This window comes from Mustela nigripes, chromosome 6 (assembly GCF_022355385.1).
Source record: "Mustela nigripes isolate SB6536 chromosome 6, MUSNIG.SB6536, whole genome shotgun sequence".
Classification (NCBI taxonomy): Eukaryota; Metazoa; Chordata; class Mammalia; order Carnivora; family Mustelidae; genus Mustela; species Mustela nigripes.
Genome location: NC_081562.1, coordinates 55,000,448 through 55,021,073, shown reverse-complemented (window position 1 = coordinate 55,021,073; position 20,626 = coordinate 55,000,448). Strand labels below are relative to the sequence as shown.

Here is a 20,626-nt window from a genome sequence, read left to right as displayed (position 1 = left end):
CAGAAGCCACACCTGTGCATAATACACTGGGCAAAGAGCCAGCTAGCTCACAGTTCTCAGGGCTATGAGAAATAGGGAGCAGGCCTGAGATCAGAGAGAAGGTTCCTGGGACCCCCATGTAAGGGGCGAGTGGCCGCAACAGCCTTCAGAAAATCTGCTGGGGAACTGCCTCCATACCTGATCTCGACCATGGGCAATGGGGGTAAGTGTCCCATAGTACCAGGCGTTGAGAATTTCCCTATTTCCTTGCAAGAGGGCATCTTCACAAGTCAATCACAGCTACAGCAGGGAACAGTTTCCTGTATCACTGAAATACCACCATTGAACTAAAATTTGATGTTGAGTTCTCAAAGTCAAGTGAATGATCACGATACTTAGCGTCTATAAATAATGCTCCACTGCTAATCTCCCTTGTATTTCTCTCTGTAATCAGAGAACAAATGAAATGTTTGGGCTGTGAAGGACCAGGGGAATCATATACTCAGGCTACTCTGCTTTATGTACACAGAAACTACAATCCTGGGAGAAAGAACAGATTGTTTGGGATGACCCCTGCCCCCTGCAGGGAGCACGGTGGGCCAATGCTCAGAGGACCAACCCTGGACAAGTGCACTCCCTATTCTATTACCCTGTGGTAGACTTTCCTGGAACATACGCCGTGTTGGTAAACTGAGGCACTGAGATATCATACAATTTTTCTGAAGCATGTCAGACTAACAAAAGTATTAGGAAGTGAAAAACTTTATTTCGTGAACTCATTATTATAATCTCTGAGCACATCACCTTTCCTGCTGTTTTAATCATCTGGGAGGTAGATCATCCCTTTTTCACTTAGTTTTTTGTCTAACATTCCAGAACTTATAGAGGTACCTGAAAATATATTACAAATAACCATCTGCATAGAGGACTGAATCTGAACATTTTTCTTCTGCTTCTTCACAACTTAATTTAGTTTATGTCCCTCATTCTATCCCTTTGGCCCTCCTTGTCTGTAATTTATAAAAATTTCCTTTGAATTAAAAAAAAAAAAATCAAGCTGTTAGCTTGGATTTTCTCCTTCTAACCAACAGCTTTTTTTTTTTAAGATTTTATTTATTCATTTAAAGGTTTTATTTAAATATTTTAAAAAGATTTATCTAAAGATTTATTTATTTTTAAAAAGATTTATTTAAAGATTTTATTTATTTATTTGAGAGAGAGACAGTGAGAGAGAGCTTGAGAGAGGAGAAGGTCAGAGAAAGAAGCAGACTCCCCATGGAGCTGGGAGTCCGATGTGGGACTTGATCCAGGGACTCTGAGATCATGACCTGAGCCAAAGGCGGTTGCTTAACCAACTGAGCCACCCAGGTGCCCTAATCAACAGGTTCTAACCATAACTTCTATCAGCTCCTAATGAAGCAGCAACCAAGTGAAGTGACAAAAAGCCTAAGCTTTGGGCTTCGATCTGGATTTAAATCATGGCCCCTTCACCCTCTCTCTGTGTGACCTTCAGCAGTGATTTACCACCCTGAGCCTCAGCTACAGATACAGACATAATCTACCTTGCACCATTAGAGATCATTCAGTGTAACATACGGAATGGTCCTGGCGCCTAAAAAGTGCTCAATGAACAGCAGTGACAGTGATTCCTTTTCCCATACATTACTGCCCCAGAAATTCTTTTAGAGTGGCATCTTATCCACAGTTGGCCTCAGAACGGCTCCTAAGGAGAAGCAAACTGGCAAATGGGGTATGACCACAAAAAGAGAAACTCACTGGCAAAGATAAGCCTGGAAAACAAATGGGTGATTAAATCTTAATATTGTGACTTCTTAGGGGGAGCTACTACATAGATTGCCTGCTACTCCTGTAATTTTTCTTAAGATATTATTATCCCACGACTTCAAGACTCACCTGGGTGCCTTTTTTTTTTTTTTTTTTCCTTACTGATTGTTAGAAACCTTCACCCTTCTCAGTGAACCACGTCAGCTCATGCTCCTATCCCAGAGCAGAGAATCCAGCCTCCTTGAATTGCTGAAATCAAGCATTTCCTGCATAGCCCCACCTGGGTTAGTCTTTTGCTTCCAGGCATCTCATCTGCAGCCACCACACATCTCCAGCTCTTTATCCAGGACCTAGATCTGCAATCTGCATTTCTATTACTGAAATCCTGGAGCTCCATTTGAGGCTATTTCTATCCATGATCTAGAGGAAACAGAAATAGAGTCTAATTTCAAAGGAATGGAGTTTAATCCACCTACCCGAGATGGAAGCAGGAACTATCAGGGCAGGGTAACTAATTATTCTTGGGAATTTACAGACAGCACGTGGCCAGAGCCAGGGACAGTTTCCATCTCTCAAACACTGCTCTACCTTGCTTCAGAAGGGATCAGAAGGAAGAAGCCCCAGAACACATGTGGACGGTTCAGGCAACTGACACAGGATCCCCCTATGGCAACAGTGAACTCAGTAACACCCACATGTCTGTGGCAACTTTCACCTCCAGAAAAACATCAAGATGAGGTGGTCAAAGTCAATCCTGTCAGAAATCCCAAGAGCCTGGGCTGCAGATAAGATTTAACTTGGGCGTCGGGGCGCCTGGGTGGCTCAGTGGGTTAAAGCCTCTGCCTTCGGTTCAGGTCATGATCCCAGGGTCCTGGGATCAAGCCCCACATCGGGCTCTCTGCTCAGCAGGGAGCCTGCTTCCCTTCCTCTCTCTCTGTCTGCCTCTTTGCCTACTTGTGATCTCTGTCTGTCAAATGGATGGATGAAATCTTTAAAAAAAAAAAAAAAAAAGATTTAACTTGGGCATGAAGCAAAATGGGAGAAAATACCTGTTACCTGAGAATGGAAATTTTATCCTATTTGTATAGACTCAGCCCAAAAAATGTTTTGTGATAATGAAGAGGACAAGAGGAGTAACCTAGGAAAGCCATTTCAAGCCAACATCACAATGAATCTTCCTCATGTCTGTCTGTAAGGATTGTGTAGCCATATATCAAATTGGCCACGGAACTTATGAACAGGGGCCCTAAACATGCCAAGAGAAAGACCACGGAGCTCCTGATGGTTGGGAAGTCTGAGGGGAGACAGTTGAGAGGAGACAGAAGAAATGGGAGTATCATTTATTTCCTGTTGTTCAAGTCGCCACTCAGAGGGCTGACTGGTTCTCATGGGCTCTTACTTCTAGATGGCTGCCTGTCTTAGTCTGTCATCATCTCTCCATATTGGTCTAGAATAGCGTGGGATGTCTCTGGGGTCACCTCAATAACCCACAGCACCAGGGAGGGACCACCAACTGCCAAAAGCTTCCAAACATCAACTTCCGAATTCCAAGGACATGGAGAGCCCTTCCTTCCCCACCCCCCCAGGACCAAGGCGCTTTGTCAGAGCTTCTGCCGGAGGAACTGCCTTAAATGTACACAGAGCGCACGGCATGAAATGCAAAGTGAAAGGAAAGGTCAATAGACCTCTGGTTATATATTTAAAAGGGGGGGGGCCTCTATAAATAGCTGCATTTATTGAAGCTGCTTCCTTATCAGGAAGCATGGAGCTAGGAATTAACGTCTGCCTGCATCGGAAATTCTTTCAGACTGCAAGCCCAAAAAGGAAATTTCCCTTCCAAAGCATCCTGGCTGTTCTCTGGCGGGCTGTTTTTTCTCCTCAAGCTGTTTGAAGCAGCTAAGCAGGGCTCCGTGCTGCTGGAAAAGTAGAAAGCCTTCAGGCATTTGAGTGTGGAAAAGTGGAGGCACCCAAAGGAAGGCTTAGGGGAAACAAGATCTAAAACACGGGTGGCTGGCCATCTTTGTTAGAAGTCCTTACTACTCTGTCAGATGCTGACTGAGAATTAAATCTTCCCCATGTCCTTGCCTCAACTCTGCTGGTGACGTCATGACACGTCACAGGCAGCTGTGCAAGGGGAGGCCATTTTTGGAATACTGATAACAACAGAGGACAGGGGAGGACTTGCTAGGTTTGAGAAGAGTAGGGAAGGCTCAGGAAGGAAACTTACAGACTCCGGCAAGACCGATGAAGAAAACCATGCCAGAGAGAGGTAAAAAGAGTGGCAGGTAGGAAAGTGCCTTGAGAGGAGAACTTAGCTCCCAGAAATCATGGTGGTGTTAGAGGATTTATCTAACAACTCATTTCCAGGGTGACTTAGGGAAATCAGTTCAATGCCATGTAGACAAAAGTCTAGCCCTTTCTTTAGTGAAACAAACAAGGACATACATGCTTCTCTTGGCCCTTGAAAATGAGGAAGCCACCCCCTACCCAGGCTATTTATCAGCTTGGGAAACTGAAAGAGCTCTAGCGAGTTGCTGGCCACTGTTTGCTAGGCACTGTGTGAGGTGCTACCCTGATCCTTATTGCAAACCCTTACGAGTAAGTGTATTAGACCATGAGAGTTTTAGAGAAGTTAAATCATCTTTGTAAATGAAAGAGGAAGCCCTGGAATGCAAACCCACTCAGGTAGGTCTGTATGAACCCCAGCCCTTCCTACTACAAGGCCTTTTCATTTGGAAAGGCAAAAAAAAGCAGGAGGACCTGTTCCCAGGTCATTCCTGGTGAAATGCCAGGGGATTTGGGGACATGGCTGAGCCCCACTCCTGGAGCTGGCCCTCTGAGGCTTTCACGGCCAGCTCTATCCCTCTGGTTGCAGACAGAAACTAAACATCAACCTGAGCTCATGAGAGCGAAGAGAGAGGAAGAGTAGAGGCGCGTGGGCAAGACCAGAATGACTTATTCATAGTGACCACCTCTGGTTCCTCGTGGAAGCTGACCTGTTGAGGTTCAGCTCAAATGAATGGCCAGGTGCACGACCAGAGCCAAAGCACTCCTGGTCTCTGCACCCATGGCTGGGCCAACTCCAAAGTCAGGGCGGCTGCTACTTCCAAGGCCACAAGACTCTGTCATTATGTGTTCTCCCAAGAAGTGTCAGTGGTGACTTCCAAAGTAGATACCGCATTTGGCTCTGCACAGGCTTGGGTCAACCTGGACAATTCGGGGGGCCTATCGGAACCATAGTCAATTCATCAATAAAACAGACTTCGTAACACCAGCTTCAAAGACTGTTGCATGACTAAATGAGATAATATATAGGAGCACATGCTGAAGCTTGTAACAATATAAAATACGAAATACGATTATGTTTAACTCCCATTTTTGCCTCTTCTTAGGGAACAAAATTAACTTGCAAGTATATAAAATGGTGGGTTGCTCTAGCTAATTAGGAAAGTGAGGCACTGCATCTCTTTTCACTACCCTAGTTCTAATATAGCCTGGCTTGCCATGTGACTGTCTTCAACTCAGTTACTCTGCTGAGAAGGCAAAATCACCAAGTGGGTGAGCCGCGAGGTAACGTTTCCAAAGGAAGGCATTAAATTAAGTTATTAAACACACACAAGTAGGAGTAGTAACGTAAGAATTTTGAAAGATTCACAAGGAAAGGAAGTAGAGCCAAGGGACTATTTCTGGTGTTCTGATTCTAGAAAACTGAGCGGCTATTATGGCTATTTATTAACCTGCAACATCATAAACCGTAACCTTATTAAATATGATGAATGAGTCCTAGGATATGATTTTTAAATATCAATTCACGGGCAGTTATAAGGCCAAACCGGCACCGCAGAATGCCGAGTCTCCGGGCAAAGCGACACCATCAACCTGTGATTAGAGGTGACTCTATCGGCTGCATCCGAAGTGATTATGTGAGAAGGAATTTAAAATAAAGAAAAGACACTTAGTGATTTAAATTCTGCCTACATAAGTCTGAAGCACACTTTCTATGATCAGATGGGCAGCCCTAAGCATCGCTGTCAGAGGCTGAGTGTTTCACAGGGTTGATACCTCCTCGTGAGGCACCCACGGCGGCCCTCTCACCACACACACCTCCCTCAGGAATTTACAAGAAGGTGGTCTTTGGGCAGACAAATTAGGAAAGTCTCCTGGCCAGGGGCACCCAGGTGGCTCCGTCGGTTAAGCGACTGCCTTCAGCTCAGATCAGGATCTCAGGGTCCTAGGATTGAGTACTGTGTTGGGCTCCCTGCTCAGCTAGGAGTCTGCTTCTCCCTCTGCCCCCCTCTCTCTGCTCATGCTCTTCTTTCTCTTGAATAAATAAATGAAAAATATTTAAAAATGAAGTATGGAAGGAAGGAAGGTAGGATGGATGGATCTCCCCGTCACATCATGAGGACCCTTGTGAGAATGAGGCAAAAGACTTCACTGGCTGGGGGCGCCTGGGTGGCTCAGTGGGTTGGACCGCTGCCTTCGGCTCAGGTCATGATCTCGGGGTCCTGGGATCGAGTCCCACATCGGGCTCTGTGCTCAGCAGGGAGCCTGCTTCCCTCTCTCTCTCTCTCTGCCTGCCTCTCTGCCTACTTGTGATCTCTGTCTGTCGAATAAATAAATAAAATCTTTAAAAAAAAAAAAAAGACTTCACTGGCTGGAGAATCAAGAGGGAGCTCCTCTTGGCACGATCGGGGGTCTTTGGTCCTTTAAGTGTTTTCAAGGTACAGTGAGAGGCTTTGTTCCCATTAAGGACTAGAACTTTGTGTGTCCCACCTACCTGCTGTAATTGTTACACTTTAGTTCTTCTACCCTCAACCTTAAAAAGAAGTCAGTACCCTTTGCAGAAGGAGAAATGGATATAAAGAGGAAGCCCTTTCTGTCTTCTCCATAAGCATATGGTGTCTGCTCTCCTAGTGAAACAGGCAGGTTCCAGAAACCCGCTGCAGGACCACTGACGGGGCCCGGCTTGCACGTGTGGGCAGCGAGGAGGCCAGGCCAGAATGGCGTGGGGCTGGCCCTTCTCCCCTGGGCTCTCCTCCTTTCCCAGGCCTAGACTACCCCACCCGGTCCTAGTAAGTCCTTTGTAATCACCACTTAACACTTGGCTCCATTTACCACTTTGTTTTTATCACAGGCACAGAGAAGGAGAGGCATTAGTTTCTACTTCTCGATAGCTTGCTAATTTGTCACACTCTGCCTTCAGAATAAAAAGGTGAGAAACCCTCAGTATGAGGATCTTCACTATTACAGGCCCTGCCTTCCCTCCAACCAGGAAAGGATATATTTTGACTTAAGAACGAAAAGAGAAAAAGAGTTAAGGGAGAAGGTTTATGTGGAGATCAAGAAGGACAATGGTTTGGAAAGAAGCGACTTTGAGGCACACAGTCTGGAGAGTATCTCTTTAAAACAAGCAGCTAAAAATGCTTTCGACCTAGCAATACCATAAATGTCCTGCTGCTGTCTTGGCTTTCAGATTCTTCCCCGTACTTTCCATGAGCATTCCATTGGGAATTGTCTGGAATCCCAGATTAAAACAGCAATAACCCAATTCCCTTGTTAGAATATTTATTTTCTTTTTGGTTTGGAAACCCAGCTGGGACGCATCTTCCAAGTATATGATGCAGCCTCAACCATCCTGGGGGGCTGCGTGAGACGTTTCTCAAACAGCTCGATGGGCAGCTGAATCCTGGAATCTGAGGAGGAGGAGGGCAGCTTGGCCGCATGTGGAAAGCCCCAGCTGAGGACAGACAGAAAGAGCCTGGGAGCCTCCATTTTCAGAGGATTCAGTCCAGATGTCGGGACCAATGGGGCTCAGAGTCAGGCTGCCAGAGAGAAGGCATCACCCTGACCTGAATCCATACTCTAACACCTGATTATATTCTAAGGGCGGCAGGGATTTGCTGCAGTCCTGTATTTGATCATTATATATGTGGGAACCCATCCATCCGTCCATCCATCCATCCATCCAACCATCTGAGGGACATAAGCAAACTATTCCACAACCCACTGACCGGTTAGAAGATTCCAGCCATAAACCATTTCTGCCACTACAGCCACATCAGTGAATACCAGCAAAGTGTCAACTCTGAATTCATCCATCTATCCAAAAAGTATTTATAAAACACACTTACATAGTGGCATAATAGATAAGAGTGTAGGCTCTGGAGTCAGAATGGAGTTTGAATCCCGACTGTACCCTTTATTAACTGTGTGACCTTGGCAGGTTCCTTAAATTCTCAAAGCCCTAAATTCCTTATATGTGGCCCAAATATTAAAAGAATATCTACCTTACACGTATTGCTGGGTGAATGAAGCAAAATAATTTACATAAAGGACTCCACACAGTGCCTGGACCAAGGCCTGCAAAGCAGGGGTAGGCAGCCCAGCTGAGGCCCGAGAGGAAACCGTCTACTTCAGAAACAGTGCTGGCATGGGAGACAGTTCCAAGTACGGAGAAGGACTCCCTAAGTGAGCTCATGACAGTTCAAGGTGAAGAGGGCCGTTAAATGTTCTCTTTTTGCAGCACAACACTGTAGAGTAGGGAAACTGGGTAGTACGATGACTGACTCATGGTCAGCCAGCTAGTTTAAGAGTAGAACTAATAAGGAGTGAAGATCTTCAGACTAGTTAGTCTGGTGTGTTTCTCCGTTTCTTCTGCCACCGTGACTACCTATGGGGGAGGCATAGGTAAAAGGGCTGTGGTAAAAGGACTTCCAAAAATAAAGGCATCCAGAGGCAAATCAAGAGTCAGGGCCTCCTTGGGGGTGGGGGGATGTCTCAAAACAAAGGGATTAAAAAGCTATGAGAGAAATCTCTGTTTAGGACAAGTGTTCACACATTTTTCCCCCTTTACTTGACTTTAAATTCTGTAAGGACAAGGAGTTTGGTCTGTTTTGTTCACTTCGGTATTCCCAGCACCCACAAGAGTGTCCAGTGCAGCACAGATGATCAGTAACTATTCGTGGAGTAAATAAGTGAAGGAGACTAGATGGCAGGGGTGTTCTGCCTGCACGGCATGAGCCTGTTCGATTTGGAAGTGATTATTCCTAGAGTGAATGTACTGGACACAGGACAGCCTCTGGAGGAAAGGATGCTATTACCTGACTCTGGTTTCTTTTCCAGTCCCGTCTACTCCTCTGGCTCCCCATCGCTCCCGTTTACCAAGGACAACAGTGCCCGCCATCATGATCCTGGCACGGCACGGCTACAGTCCCAATCTCACCTTCAAAATTTCATTGTGGAGAAGGTGGGAGAGTGGTGCTCTGCCCTTTACCTGCTTGCACAAGGTGGAATGTGCGGACTGTCATTTGTAGTAGCTTTGTAAATACTGACTGAAGCTGAAGCTGAAGCTGAAGGAAGGGTTCTCGTAGCACTCAGCTCCTCTGGGTAAGCCCAGCTACCCTCCTCATTGGAGGAGAAGGGATAAGCCAGCAATATTCCCCTAGGACTTCCCAGCAACACAATCACCTGATTCCCTGAATTCTCACGGCGAACAAAGAGGAGCCTACATCCTGTCTCTTTTTATTCTCTACTTTCAGCAGGCTACCTTCTGGCTTCTGAGGAGGGATGGAATAAGAGGCAGCAAATATCCCGGGGAGCGTCCCCATGCCAGAAAGACAGAGCAAGCGCAACCATGTCACTGCTAAAGTATGAGGAATCAGCCAGGGAAGGGCCAAGGTGACCCCCTGTGTCTTCTACAACCTGGACCTGTGCCCTCAGGACAACATTCAAGTCAGAAAATCTGGCATTTTCTTGGCCACTGAGATCCGGGTGGGAATCAGGTGACTCATTCTCCCCAGCTGCCCCATCACGCTGTACCATCTAGGCTGGGTGGCAGCACAGGAAAGGAAGACAAAAAGGAAATGACAGGTGTTGGCTGCTTTGGAGGCTGGCCCCGAGATCACAAGTGGGTTGGCCCTGGTGCTCTGCCAAGCTGCAGTTGAGGACTGGGACAGGGAGCCGGGAGAGGCAAGGGACGGAGGCGATCTAAGAGAGAAAGGGGGAAAGAGACGCAAACTGATCAGAGCCACAGGGCCAAGGCCGGGCAAGAGAACAGGAGAGGGGAGGAGAAGAAAGGACAGAACAGGAAGGCCATATCCAGGCAGGAAAATGAAGGAAAGAAAAGCAGCCCGCATGCATGGAGGAGAGGGGCAGGCTCTATAAAGAAAGGAAGAACACAGCCTAAAAGCAAAGCAGGGAGGGAGTCTGACTCAGGAACTGCCCCAAATTTCCCGCCCATGAAAATACTAAAAAGAGGAGTTAAGTATGAACCTAGGGAGACGGAAAAACTTCCCCCCAAAAGTTCCCTTTGCTTCTTAGGAGATCTAGTGGATTCTGCCATACAGTACACATTTCCAGATGTTGGGGGTAATGCGGCAACAGGGGACAGGAGTTTCAAGCTTCTCGATGGGCTGCAAAGCAGCTTCGCAAAGTGGACCCCGAGTGACAGTCTCAGAGCTTGCCCCTCTCCAGCCCCAAGCCCCACGCCCCACCCCTGCCCCGCCACACACACACAGTCGCGCAGTCGGTCCTTCCCCTGTCAGTCAGTCCATCCTTCTGTCGGTGGCACAGGGAATCCGTCCTCCCACCCCCGCGCACGCGCCGACAGACACTCACGCAGGTGCGCGGGCAGGCGGATCGAGTCGTCCTCCATCCTGAGCGCTCGGGGCACTGGAACATGAAGCGGAGTCGAGGAAGCGTAACTCGGCACTGGGCTCTCGGGAGGTGTATATGAAATTCGTTCCTGCTGTTAAAAAGAAGGGCAGGAAGAGAGGAGGGGGAAGAAGACAATGAAGGCTTGGAACTGACTTGGGTGTGAAAACAAGGAGAGGGGTGGGGAGCAAAGGGGGCATTTGAGGAGGGGGTGGCCCAGGCTCCACAGCAATCCCTCTCACCCCTCTCCAGCCACTCCATATACTTAGTTGTCTTTCAGAGCTCCAGCATTTGGGATTTCTAACAAGGTTCTGGAAAGGCTGAACATCGGGCTTCTCCTTCGGACTGGGGTCAAGAGGTGTCCATTTCCCCCTCTCCACACTAGTGATTTGTTCAAGTGCAGAGGAGAGAGGAGGTGGAGGAAATGAAACGGCATGTCCAAGAGAACGGCTCTCAAAAATTTCTTGTCCAAGTCCCATAATTTATGTCACCCTGCATTAAAACAACGTTTCCTCTTCTCTGGCAACATCCCCAGCTTCTAATACAAATATGATTCTGTACTCAGACCCAATGAGAGGTGAGCTCAAAGTGACGGCTTGTAAGTTCTACATTTAGTTCATAAATCTACAAGCAAGATTCTTCTCTGATCCACCTACCTCATTATAAACCAAAAATACCCAGTTTAATTTCTTCCTTCATAGCAGGGAATATCTGCAACAGTAATGGCATCTCTTGTCCCTTCATTCTCCAACTCAGAATGGATACTTTTCCTTCCTTCTGAAGTATTTCAGAGCTCCTTCAAGAACACTCTGCATTTAAGGCAAGTACTGCTTCACTGAAGATCCTGACTCAACTGACAAGGAAAGGGGGGAGGGGGACTTACTTCTGCAGATACACTGTTTAAATTCAAACAGACAGTGTTTGTTGGAGCAATTAAAACAACTGGAAGGGATGGGAAGGATTATTACCAGGCTTTAAGTTAAAACACAGCGAATAATGGCAAGGAACCAACTATTATGTTTAGCGAGAAGAGCAGTGCAATTTGCATCTTAGATCAATTACTTTGACTTAAAGTCTATACATAAATAAACGGAACTTCCATTCTTTTTGTGGTTCAGCTGGGCAAAGTAAAGTGGGACATACAAGGCCCAAAAATTAATTGGGGGAGAAAGACCAGTAAGATGCCATTAGGAATACAAAAAGCAAGAGCAAAAGAAAAATCACAGATGAAAATAAAGCAAAGGAGGTGTTTATGTTTTGGAAAGATGGTTCTCTAACATTTTATATTTCATCAAATGTGCAAAGGGAAGCAGGGGAGTCCCCCTGGCTCTACAACCAAATTAAAGCTTCTCTTCTGCTCAGAGCCTGGAAAGTTTGGTGGTTGTGGTAGGAAGTTTCGATTTTAAATGAATATGTACATATTTCTGTAATTTCCGAATGGAATCGCTAGACCTTCCCTGAGGCATCCTCTGCCAGCAACTAGGGCATTTGGAATATTTCCATTTAAACATACATCCTAAACTCTCCTCATGAATTTCTTAATTAAAGGCAGATGCACATATCCTAGATTTCATTGCTATATCAATCAAGATGGCCAGTGAAAGGTCACCCAGGGCAAAAGCTTCAACTTCATTTTTCTGGAATTTCATCAGTCACACATATTTTGAGCACCTCTAGCTTAAGGAGGAGTTATACTTTTTGGTGTTTGGCTTGGGGTTTTGGGGGTGAAAAAGGCAAAGACATCAACACACCTATGGGAAACATACAAAATCTGTTTAAGGGTTTTTCAAGTGAGATGGGCTTTTTAAGCATTCTAAACACAGTCTGTTTTTCTAGTTTAACAAATTCTCCACACACTTCAACTCTCGAAAAGAGAGGGGGAAAAAAAAAACCCAGTCCCAATATATGTCTAGATATCTTATCTGCCGTTAACTTTATTCCCAGAAATAGCTTTGTTTTGTTAGGGTTTTTGCAGAAGTGAAACTGTTGATGAAGAAAACATAGCGCAGCCAAAGAGTTTTCAAATGGCATGGCACAAGTGCGAGAAAAAAAAGAGATGGCATTTCATAATGTGATGACTGTCTCTTAAAGCAAGGAGAGACTCATCAAATCCTGCAATTGGTCCCTGGGATAGGTCTCATCATCCCAGCTCCCTCGCCCCTCACCAAGTCCATCGAGGACAAAAATGGAAGAAACCCAGCTCCCCATATGGATTTTACTTTGTTTCCTGGAAAATCTACCTCTAGCCTACTGGTAAGAGTCAAGCTAGGTATCACCTTTAAAACGTATGTATTCTGACTTGCTAAATTATCACCACTGTCCCTTCATTTCACTGTCCTTTCTCAGGAGGATCCCCCCTCTCCATTTCACCCCCATGTCCAAACAATTCTAGATGGAGACAGATTCTAGATTCTTGTTCTGGAAGACAGTTTCTACTCAGCAACATTCCATGCAACACCATAAGCTTGGGATGGGAAGCTCTTTTTTAAAGGTTCCATGAAGAGATTTGTCAGTAGTAGCAGAAGAGAGGGGGTGCCTTGTCTAAGAGTGGGAAAAGCGAAATGCACTTCTAGGACCTTGAGCAATATGCTAGCAGCCATTACACACCTATCCTGACCCCGGTTCAGCAGCCAGGAGAGCATTCGTGGGACCGCAGAAAGGACACCATGCAGGACATGGGCTCCTTTCCTAAACGGAACAAAACACATGCCCGGGAATCCCACACCGCAGGCTTATCTCCCTTTGTCTCTCTTTTTGTTAATTTCTAGGGAGACTCACACAGTTCACATTGTTTCATCTATTCCTATAACCAGACACTTAACAGACTATCAGCAATTAGAAATAGGAAACAAACACTATATCAGATGGAAACATCTAGACAGAGAGGCTCAAGGAGGGCAACATCTAATTTCTCAAATGAAGGAAACCTCTTTATCCTCACAACTGCTTCTGGGGTCCAACCCTCAGCAAAGGGAAGCGGGAACACCCGCTTACAGCTCATTCACCTCAAAAGCAAATTGTCAGTCGGATGAAAACCAGAGGTGTTTTATTTTAACAGTACAGAGGGGATAATGACTTTCCCAAGAGGATTATAACCACTGCTCTAATTAAATTAAAATGCTACAGACAGAGATATTAATGCATTCAAGTGTTGTTGGGGGATAAACTGCCGGCGGAGGTCAATGGTGTGACTGAAAAGGCCGTGATGTGGTTACATTATTGTTTAGATGCTAAAAAAAATAAAATAAAATAAAATAATAAAATAAAATGTGCTTCTCTCAAATTTGCAGACACAACCTATCAAACCAACCTACAGAACAAAAGCAAAGCATCGCCATTTCTGAGACCAATTGTAATATCTAAGGTGGGGGGGGGGGAGCAGCACAAAGCTCTGAAAAGAGAAAATAAGGCTAAAAATAGTTTTAGGCAAGGGATGAAATGTAAATTTCACTAACCATTATAGAAAGCTTTTCTTTTCTTTTCTTTCTTTCTTTCTTTTTTTTTTTTTTTTTTTTTTACTTTAAATGGAAGACGGAGTAGAATTGCTGCAAGCATTGAATTACCTGAACCAAAATAGGTTTATTCCCTGTCCTCTTTCCTCCCCCAAACCATGAAGGGCCAGTGAAGGGTACCCATTGGATTCTGCTCATTTTTAAATCAAGTGCTTAGGAGCCTGTGACTACCACATAAAATGAGCTTAAGGATTTTATGCTCCGTAGAAAAATGGTATTTTCTCCCCTCCTCCCCACCCCATGGTTACATATCACAGAATAGAAGAGTCAAAAAATGAATATTCTTATTACCAAAAACATCTTCCCTTTTCAAAATTATTCAATACAGAGCCTCTATAAATCACTGGGATCCCCCTGGTGCATTTACACATTTGTTTTTACACCATTAGTTCTTTAAAGACGCTGAAGGGTTGAGACACTTAGAGCCTGTCGCTAATTAAATATTAACTTCCTGGAAATAAAGATAAAGTGTTTCTGGAACTGAGAGACACAGAAGCAAAGTCTGGTTGTACTTAAAAAAGATGGTTTACAGGTCATTTTAAAGATTCCTCTAAAGCGCAAGTGTCCTGGATTTAGGCACTGTTTTTCCCAAAATAGCCCCCAGCCCCACTCGGAATGCCAGATGACCCCAAGGATGGTTTCTGAGGCCCATGTACAGTCCTGAGGAGGAAGAGTGCCACGAAAACAGACAGGGAGACCATCTCTCAGGGAAATTAGGGTAAAAACTCTACAGGTGCCTTTGCGTCCTGCTACACTGAGTGGTGCCCCTTTGCTGCACTGAAACTGACACCTCCGCCAAGATGGCAAACAGCAGGGCCCGAGGTGCAGTGGGCAAGCTAGTAACACCCAAGCTTTGGAGAGAAAGAGCTCTTTTTCACCCTGCAGGCTTTCAGGAGAGCTGCCGGGGAAAGCTGATGCTTGCCACCACAGTTTGTCTTCTATAGACGGAAGAGAAAACATGTCTCCCGTAGGAAGTGACTTACTGAGCTTCGATAAACTGAAGTTGGAATGCACAATTATTTAAGTCCACTCTTCTGGCTGCAAAATGATGCAAGGGGGTGGCTAGAGCTTTTATTAAATAAGTTTTCATTAACCAGCAAAATCCCTATGTCACCCCAAAACTGAGCAAGACAGAAACTGGAGCGGCACAGTTTTCGATTCGGTGGATGCAAACAGACGTGCACAAGAACCTGAACTAACACACTCTCGAGCGCCAATTTCTTGCACTGAAAAACTGTTGAATATTTTGTTCACCCCCAAAGGTAGCGAGATCAGCTTGGAGAACTTGGGGAAAGATGCAAACGCCTATCTGCTTTGCTATATACACACTGTACCCACAGCACAGGCCACGGCGGCTTTGGCCTTTCTCCAGAAGGAAGCAGTATGCCTTAGGGTCTAGGATCTACTTGGGGATCCACTTCAGAACTCTGACGGGGAGTCTCTTGGAGGCTCCGAGAGACATCTATCCCAGTGGCCCGAGCAGGCCCTCCTCCTAGTGCCTAGCTCCTTTCCTGAGAGAAACATCCCTCTGGGTGCTGGGTCACTGGATTTTTCAGCCCGATGGGTCTTTGGCTTTTAACATGCTTGCAGTCATTTCATGGGGGAAAACAGTGGGGATACCCTTGCAAATGAGGATACGTGCAGCTGCACTCCTAGTCCCTGTGGCTCTGTTCTTATTGCCCAGATACCCATTCAGCCCTTGGAACGGGCTGTGGGAGGGTGTCTCCAACAAACCACATACACACCGATGGAGAGATCTTCCTAGGAGCCCGGCTTCATGGGTCTACGAAAGGCTCTTGCCTTGGACATCTGAGCAGATGAGTTCAGGACCTGAAATATGCATATTCCTGTATATTTACAATGGAAATAGCCCCCTTCCTCACCTTCCAGGCCTAAAATCAGAAGACAGCGTATCGTGTCTGTCATTCAGACTCAATTAGTTACAGCATCTCTCTTTTTTTTTTTAAGGTTTTATTTATTTATTTGACAGACAGAGATCACAAGTAGGGAGAGAGGCAGGCAGAGAGAGGGGGGAAGCCGGCTCCCCGCTGAGCAAAGAGCCCGATACAGAGCTTGATCCCAGGACCCTGAGATCATGACCTGAGCCGAAGGCAGAGGCTTAACCCACTGAGCCACCCAGGCACCCCTAGTCACAGCATCTTAAGTCTTCCCTTTGCCCAGAACTCTGTTCTCCATGTACAGCAAAGTGAATAAAAAGAGGCATGAGCAATGGGCCCCACAGTCAAACATTGCCATAGAAGATCACGAGGGTGTTTTATTCCTCCGTGGTTGTTATGAATACTTCGGCATTCATCAGGCATCCGCTAGCAGCCAACACCTGTACTAGGGGTCATAAATTCTGCCACCTCAAGTCCTCAAATTTCCAAAACAGTCCCAATATTTAAAAGCCTGTACCACTTTACCCATACATATACATGGGCCCTCATAATAAATACTTACACCCTTCAGAACATATGTGCCAATCTTGGTTGGAATATACAGTCACTGGAACCATCAGGAAGGGGAGCTAACACTCAGGGAACACTTGGAATGTGCTTGCCATGAAGCCTCTATTTTAGACTCATAATAACCCTGCCAGGAAGGCACAATCGTCTCCGTTCCACACAAGGAACCTGACCTGGAGATCGCAGCGGTTCAGTGATCCTGTTGAAGTCTCCAGCTCATGAGAGAATACGACTGGTATAAAGAGGAGAAATAAGATACGACATTTAAGTAGCACCAGCTCATCCGTGGTAGCTCTACAACTTACGGGGAATCCCCAGAGAGAAGGTTGTAAGACCTTCTGGAACCCCCAGAGAGAATCCCAAGGTCGTAAGGGTCATTGCAGACAGAATCCCAAGGTCATGAGAGTCATTGCAGACAGAAGTCCAAAGTCATAAGAGTCATTGCAGAGAGAAGTCCAAGGTCATAAGAGTCATTGCAGCTCTGGAAGATTCCATTGCTTTGTGCCCTTACTCCTCACAGAATCGTGTGGGGCTCCTGAGGGTCATGCCACAGAGCCACCTAAGCCAGGGTGCTGGCTTTCTGAAGCCTGTTACTTATCCTAGTGGGAGCACAGATGGAGAGAGTAAATGCATTTAGCTGAGGAAGGGACGAAATATGACATAAGTGAGAAGTTCTCAGGCCTCTGAGCAGAGGGAGCCATTAGGATTCGTCTGGGTATTACCTGTGGGACACAATCTACAGGACCATCAGGGCTTTTGCAGATTACTTGTGCATATGATGGCTTAGAAATCTCACCTGAAGTCATTTTTGAGTAAAAGGATGTTACTTTTATCTCCAAGATTTTCTTTAGCAACAACAAAACACATTTCCCTACTCAACTGCTTTCGATTTATCTAGTGAGCAGCAAATCTAAAGGAACAGGTGGGACGCACAGGAGTGGTGAGGAGGAAAGGCCCTGTCAACATTTACTCATCCTAGGGTGAGAATACCAAGAAGGAGCTCAATCTATCTCCAGACACTGGAGCGGCCACAGTCCCATGATGCTTCTCCAACAGTCTGAAGAGACAGACTCCATTCTCTCACATGAGGAAAGCATAAAGGCGCTAAGGAGCCATGTGGCCTGTGGAGAAGAAAGGATTTAAAGGGTCCTTCTAGAGGCCTTCAACTATGGGAAGGACTAGCGCGAAGCAGAGATATAGGGCTTCCCCGCAGCATCTCCGAGGAAAGGGCCAGCCACATACACACCTGTGTGCTAGACATATGTACAGAGCGTATTGTTCCCCCTCAAGCCAGGTGAAGCCAAGGCTTGAAGGTGACTGCACAAAGGGTTCCTACACTGGGAAGGAACTCAAGGAGAACTGGAAAGATGCCTTAGGACTCCAAGATGCTGTCCTCTATGATCTTATATGCTCTGGTGAATCAGAGCCTATTAATTACAGTGTGGGCAGAACAGACCTAGACAAAGCCTGACCACCACAGTCACCTCCTCTCTCCATCAGAACTCCCCAAGTTCCCTCACAGGATTCAAGCGTTCTGCCAAATATTATTAGAAATAGCACTAGTGTCTAGAACAAGGAGCCGCCCCTCTAAGACAAGCACCAAAGCAAAAACAAAAGAACAAAACAAAACAAACCTCACATAGATTTCTTTATTGTTCCAATTTAAAACATTTTAATTAAGATCCTTTCCAACCCTGAGATGGTATGAATTTCTTTCCCTTTTTCTCCCCTGAATTTCTTAAGTATTTCTGACATGAATCATAAGCAGTAGCTCAAGCTGTGATTCCTATGCATGCCAGGTTGTGGTTTCCAGGGAGGTCTATGCTTAAAGGATGCTCGGCTCACTTGGCTGGAACCCAGTGCTGATGCAGGTGAGGTGGCAGGCTTTTGACCTGGATGGGAAAATTAAACGCGTGCACTCCATGGCCCCCCGACTGCCCCCCGCCAAGTCCTTGCCGTGATGGAGATGATGGCTTTCACTCTGAGCGGAGATTAGGTGAGCTCACCAATGTACATCTTCGCTCCTGGAAACCCCACAAAGGGGCATGTCCTACTGACACTGGGTTGATCCAGTGTAAGAAAAGTGGTGCGACTTCATTTCTACACAACCAGCAGGTGTGATCTCTGCAAAAAATCAAGTCTTGCTGTTGGATTTACTGGGAAATGCCCAGCTTCGGATTCACCTTTTGAAAAGAGGATCACTAAATCCTTTCTTCCTAACTAATTCTAACAGCGAAAGAAACAGGTACTTAAATTCACAGCAGCTTATATCCTGGGCACAACGAAGTGGCCAAGTTCGGCTCTTGATTAGCTGCTTTCTCCTCCATTAATGCCATTTCCCCTTAATGATTTGGCTATTACGATTAGCCAAGATGCGATGTCCCTGCCTGGGGCTAACGGGTAATGAACTGAGAGATCTACTATTTAGTTGTATCAAGGGCGCCATTAGGTAGGGCTTCGCAATTCCTCCCCCCAAAGGAGAGATACCTTCCAGCCATGTTCCACCTGCCATGTGACACTCTCCCAGAGCCCTCACGGTGCCCCTGGGATGGGAGCCCAGTCCCCTGCGGTCATGGGACCTGAAGACCTGGGCCAAGAAAGATGGCGGGTCAGACTTGTGCAGAGCCAGAGGCAGAATACACGGTTAGTGCACAGGTTGTTGCTTCAAACCTGTGTGTTAACCGTTTGTCCCTCCTCCTCTCCCACCTGCTGCCTCGTGCCTCATAAAACCTTCCCTGCTCCCCTAGGCAGCTTTCTTCTCTGTTTCGGAGAACCACTCTGGGCTTTGCTCATCTCCACTTCTTTCTTGAACGGATGAATCTTGGAAGTCTCGTAAAAGGAAGAGAGAGAAGGGGAGAGAGAGAGAGAGAAGTTATGGCCTGAACCCACAACCCCAGCTGTCTGGCTGGGGGTAGCTGAAGGGTGGGGGTGGGGGGCAACTCAGACCTTCTTAAAAATGAAAAAGCCTTTTTTTACCCTCAGACACATTAGGTTTTAAAGACTGGATACAACATGCTTAGTGAAATAAGTCAAGCAGAGAAAGACAACCATCATATGATCTCCCTGATATGAGGAAGTGGTGATGCAACATGGGGGCTTAAGTGGGTAGGAGAAGAATCAATGAAACAAGATGGGATTGGGAGGGAGACAAACCATAAGTGACTCTTAATCTCACAAAACAAACTGAGGGTTGCTGGGGGGAGGGGGGTTGGGAGAAGGGAGTGGGGTTATGGACATTGGGGAGGGTATGTGCTTTGGTGAGTGCTGTGAAGTGTGTAAACCTGGCGATTCACAGACCTGTACCCCTGGGGATAAAAATATATGTTTATAAAAAATAAAAAATTTAAAAATCAAAAAAAATAAAAAATAAAGACTGGATACAAGAGCAAGATTTACATTCTCATTGAGATGACAGTAATCTAGAGAAACATTGAATAAATGAAGTCCAACAACTTCCTTGCTGGATCTGGTCCCTTTCCAGCGAACCAGGAGGTACCCGCACCCCACCAGGGCTCAGTCTGTAAGGCAGAAGACTGGGGTCCCAGCCCCTACCATGGTCAGACTGAACAAATTCCCTTGCTCTCCACAGATCAGATAATTCCTGGGCTGCCTCAGGCAGAGAAATAAATATAAACAGAAAAGGCCCTGTAAACTATACCTAGAGTAACAAGTGCAAATTAGATCTGGAAAAGATTTATATCTCTGGAAAATGTTTACCTCCAAAATAATCTCAACAGAACGACGTAAGAGCACCATACTTAAAAAGCAGTGTAAAAGAAAGAAGTCAACCTCTCCTCAGCGTTGCTGAGAGACTGCCATACCCATACCCAACCTTTACTGTCACAGAACATTATTTTAAGGATAAATGAGATGAAGCTTGTAAAATATTATGAGTTTCTTCAAACAAAGGCTCTCTATAAATGCAAGGCTTTATTATGACAGGGAATTTGAGAAGTCCCAAATAAAGCACTACTTTTTGTGTATGCTTTAAGAATTAAACCTGCCTTTATATGGTAACACAAGAGCGTAATTAAAACCAAGACAAGATTGACATGACCTAACTCTAGGACTGACTGAGGAATTAGGGCTGAATTGATCTCCCATCCCCCTCCTGCCTCTACACCTTTATAAAGTAACATATAAACAATCCTGAATACTGAGTACGGTGTGTCACACACCTGTGTTTCCTCTTTCAGAAACACTTTTCCAGAAGTAATAACCCTCATGGCA

General features: G+C 45.8%; 1 protein-coding gene across 4 annotated transcripts in view; it reads right to left on the bottom strand.

Annotated features, from left to right (window-relative positions):
- The window catches only part of ETV6 (ETS variant transcription factor 6), a 232,327-nt gene that overhangs the window by 129,328 nt on the left and 82,373 nt on the right, over positions 1 to 20,626 (bottom strand). For 2 of the 4 annotated variants that reach the window (XM_059402612.1, XM_059402614.1), the window contains exon 2: positions 10,384 to 10,513. The exons of 1 other annotated variant lie outside the window; for it this stretch is intronic. In XM_059402612.1, the coding sequence (XP_059258595.1) occupies positions 10,384 to 10,513 (130 nt within the window). The remainder of the gene's footprint in view (positions 1 to 10,383; positions 10,514 to 20,626) is intronic. One more of the 4 variants, XM_059402613.1, reaches the window with a different exon arrangement.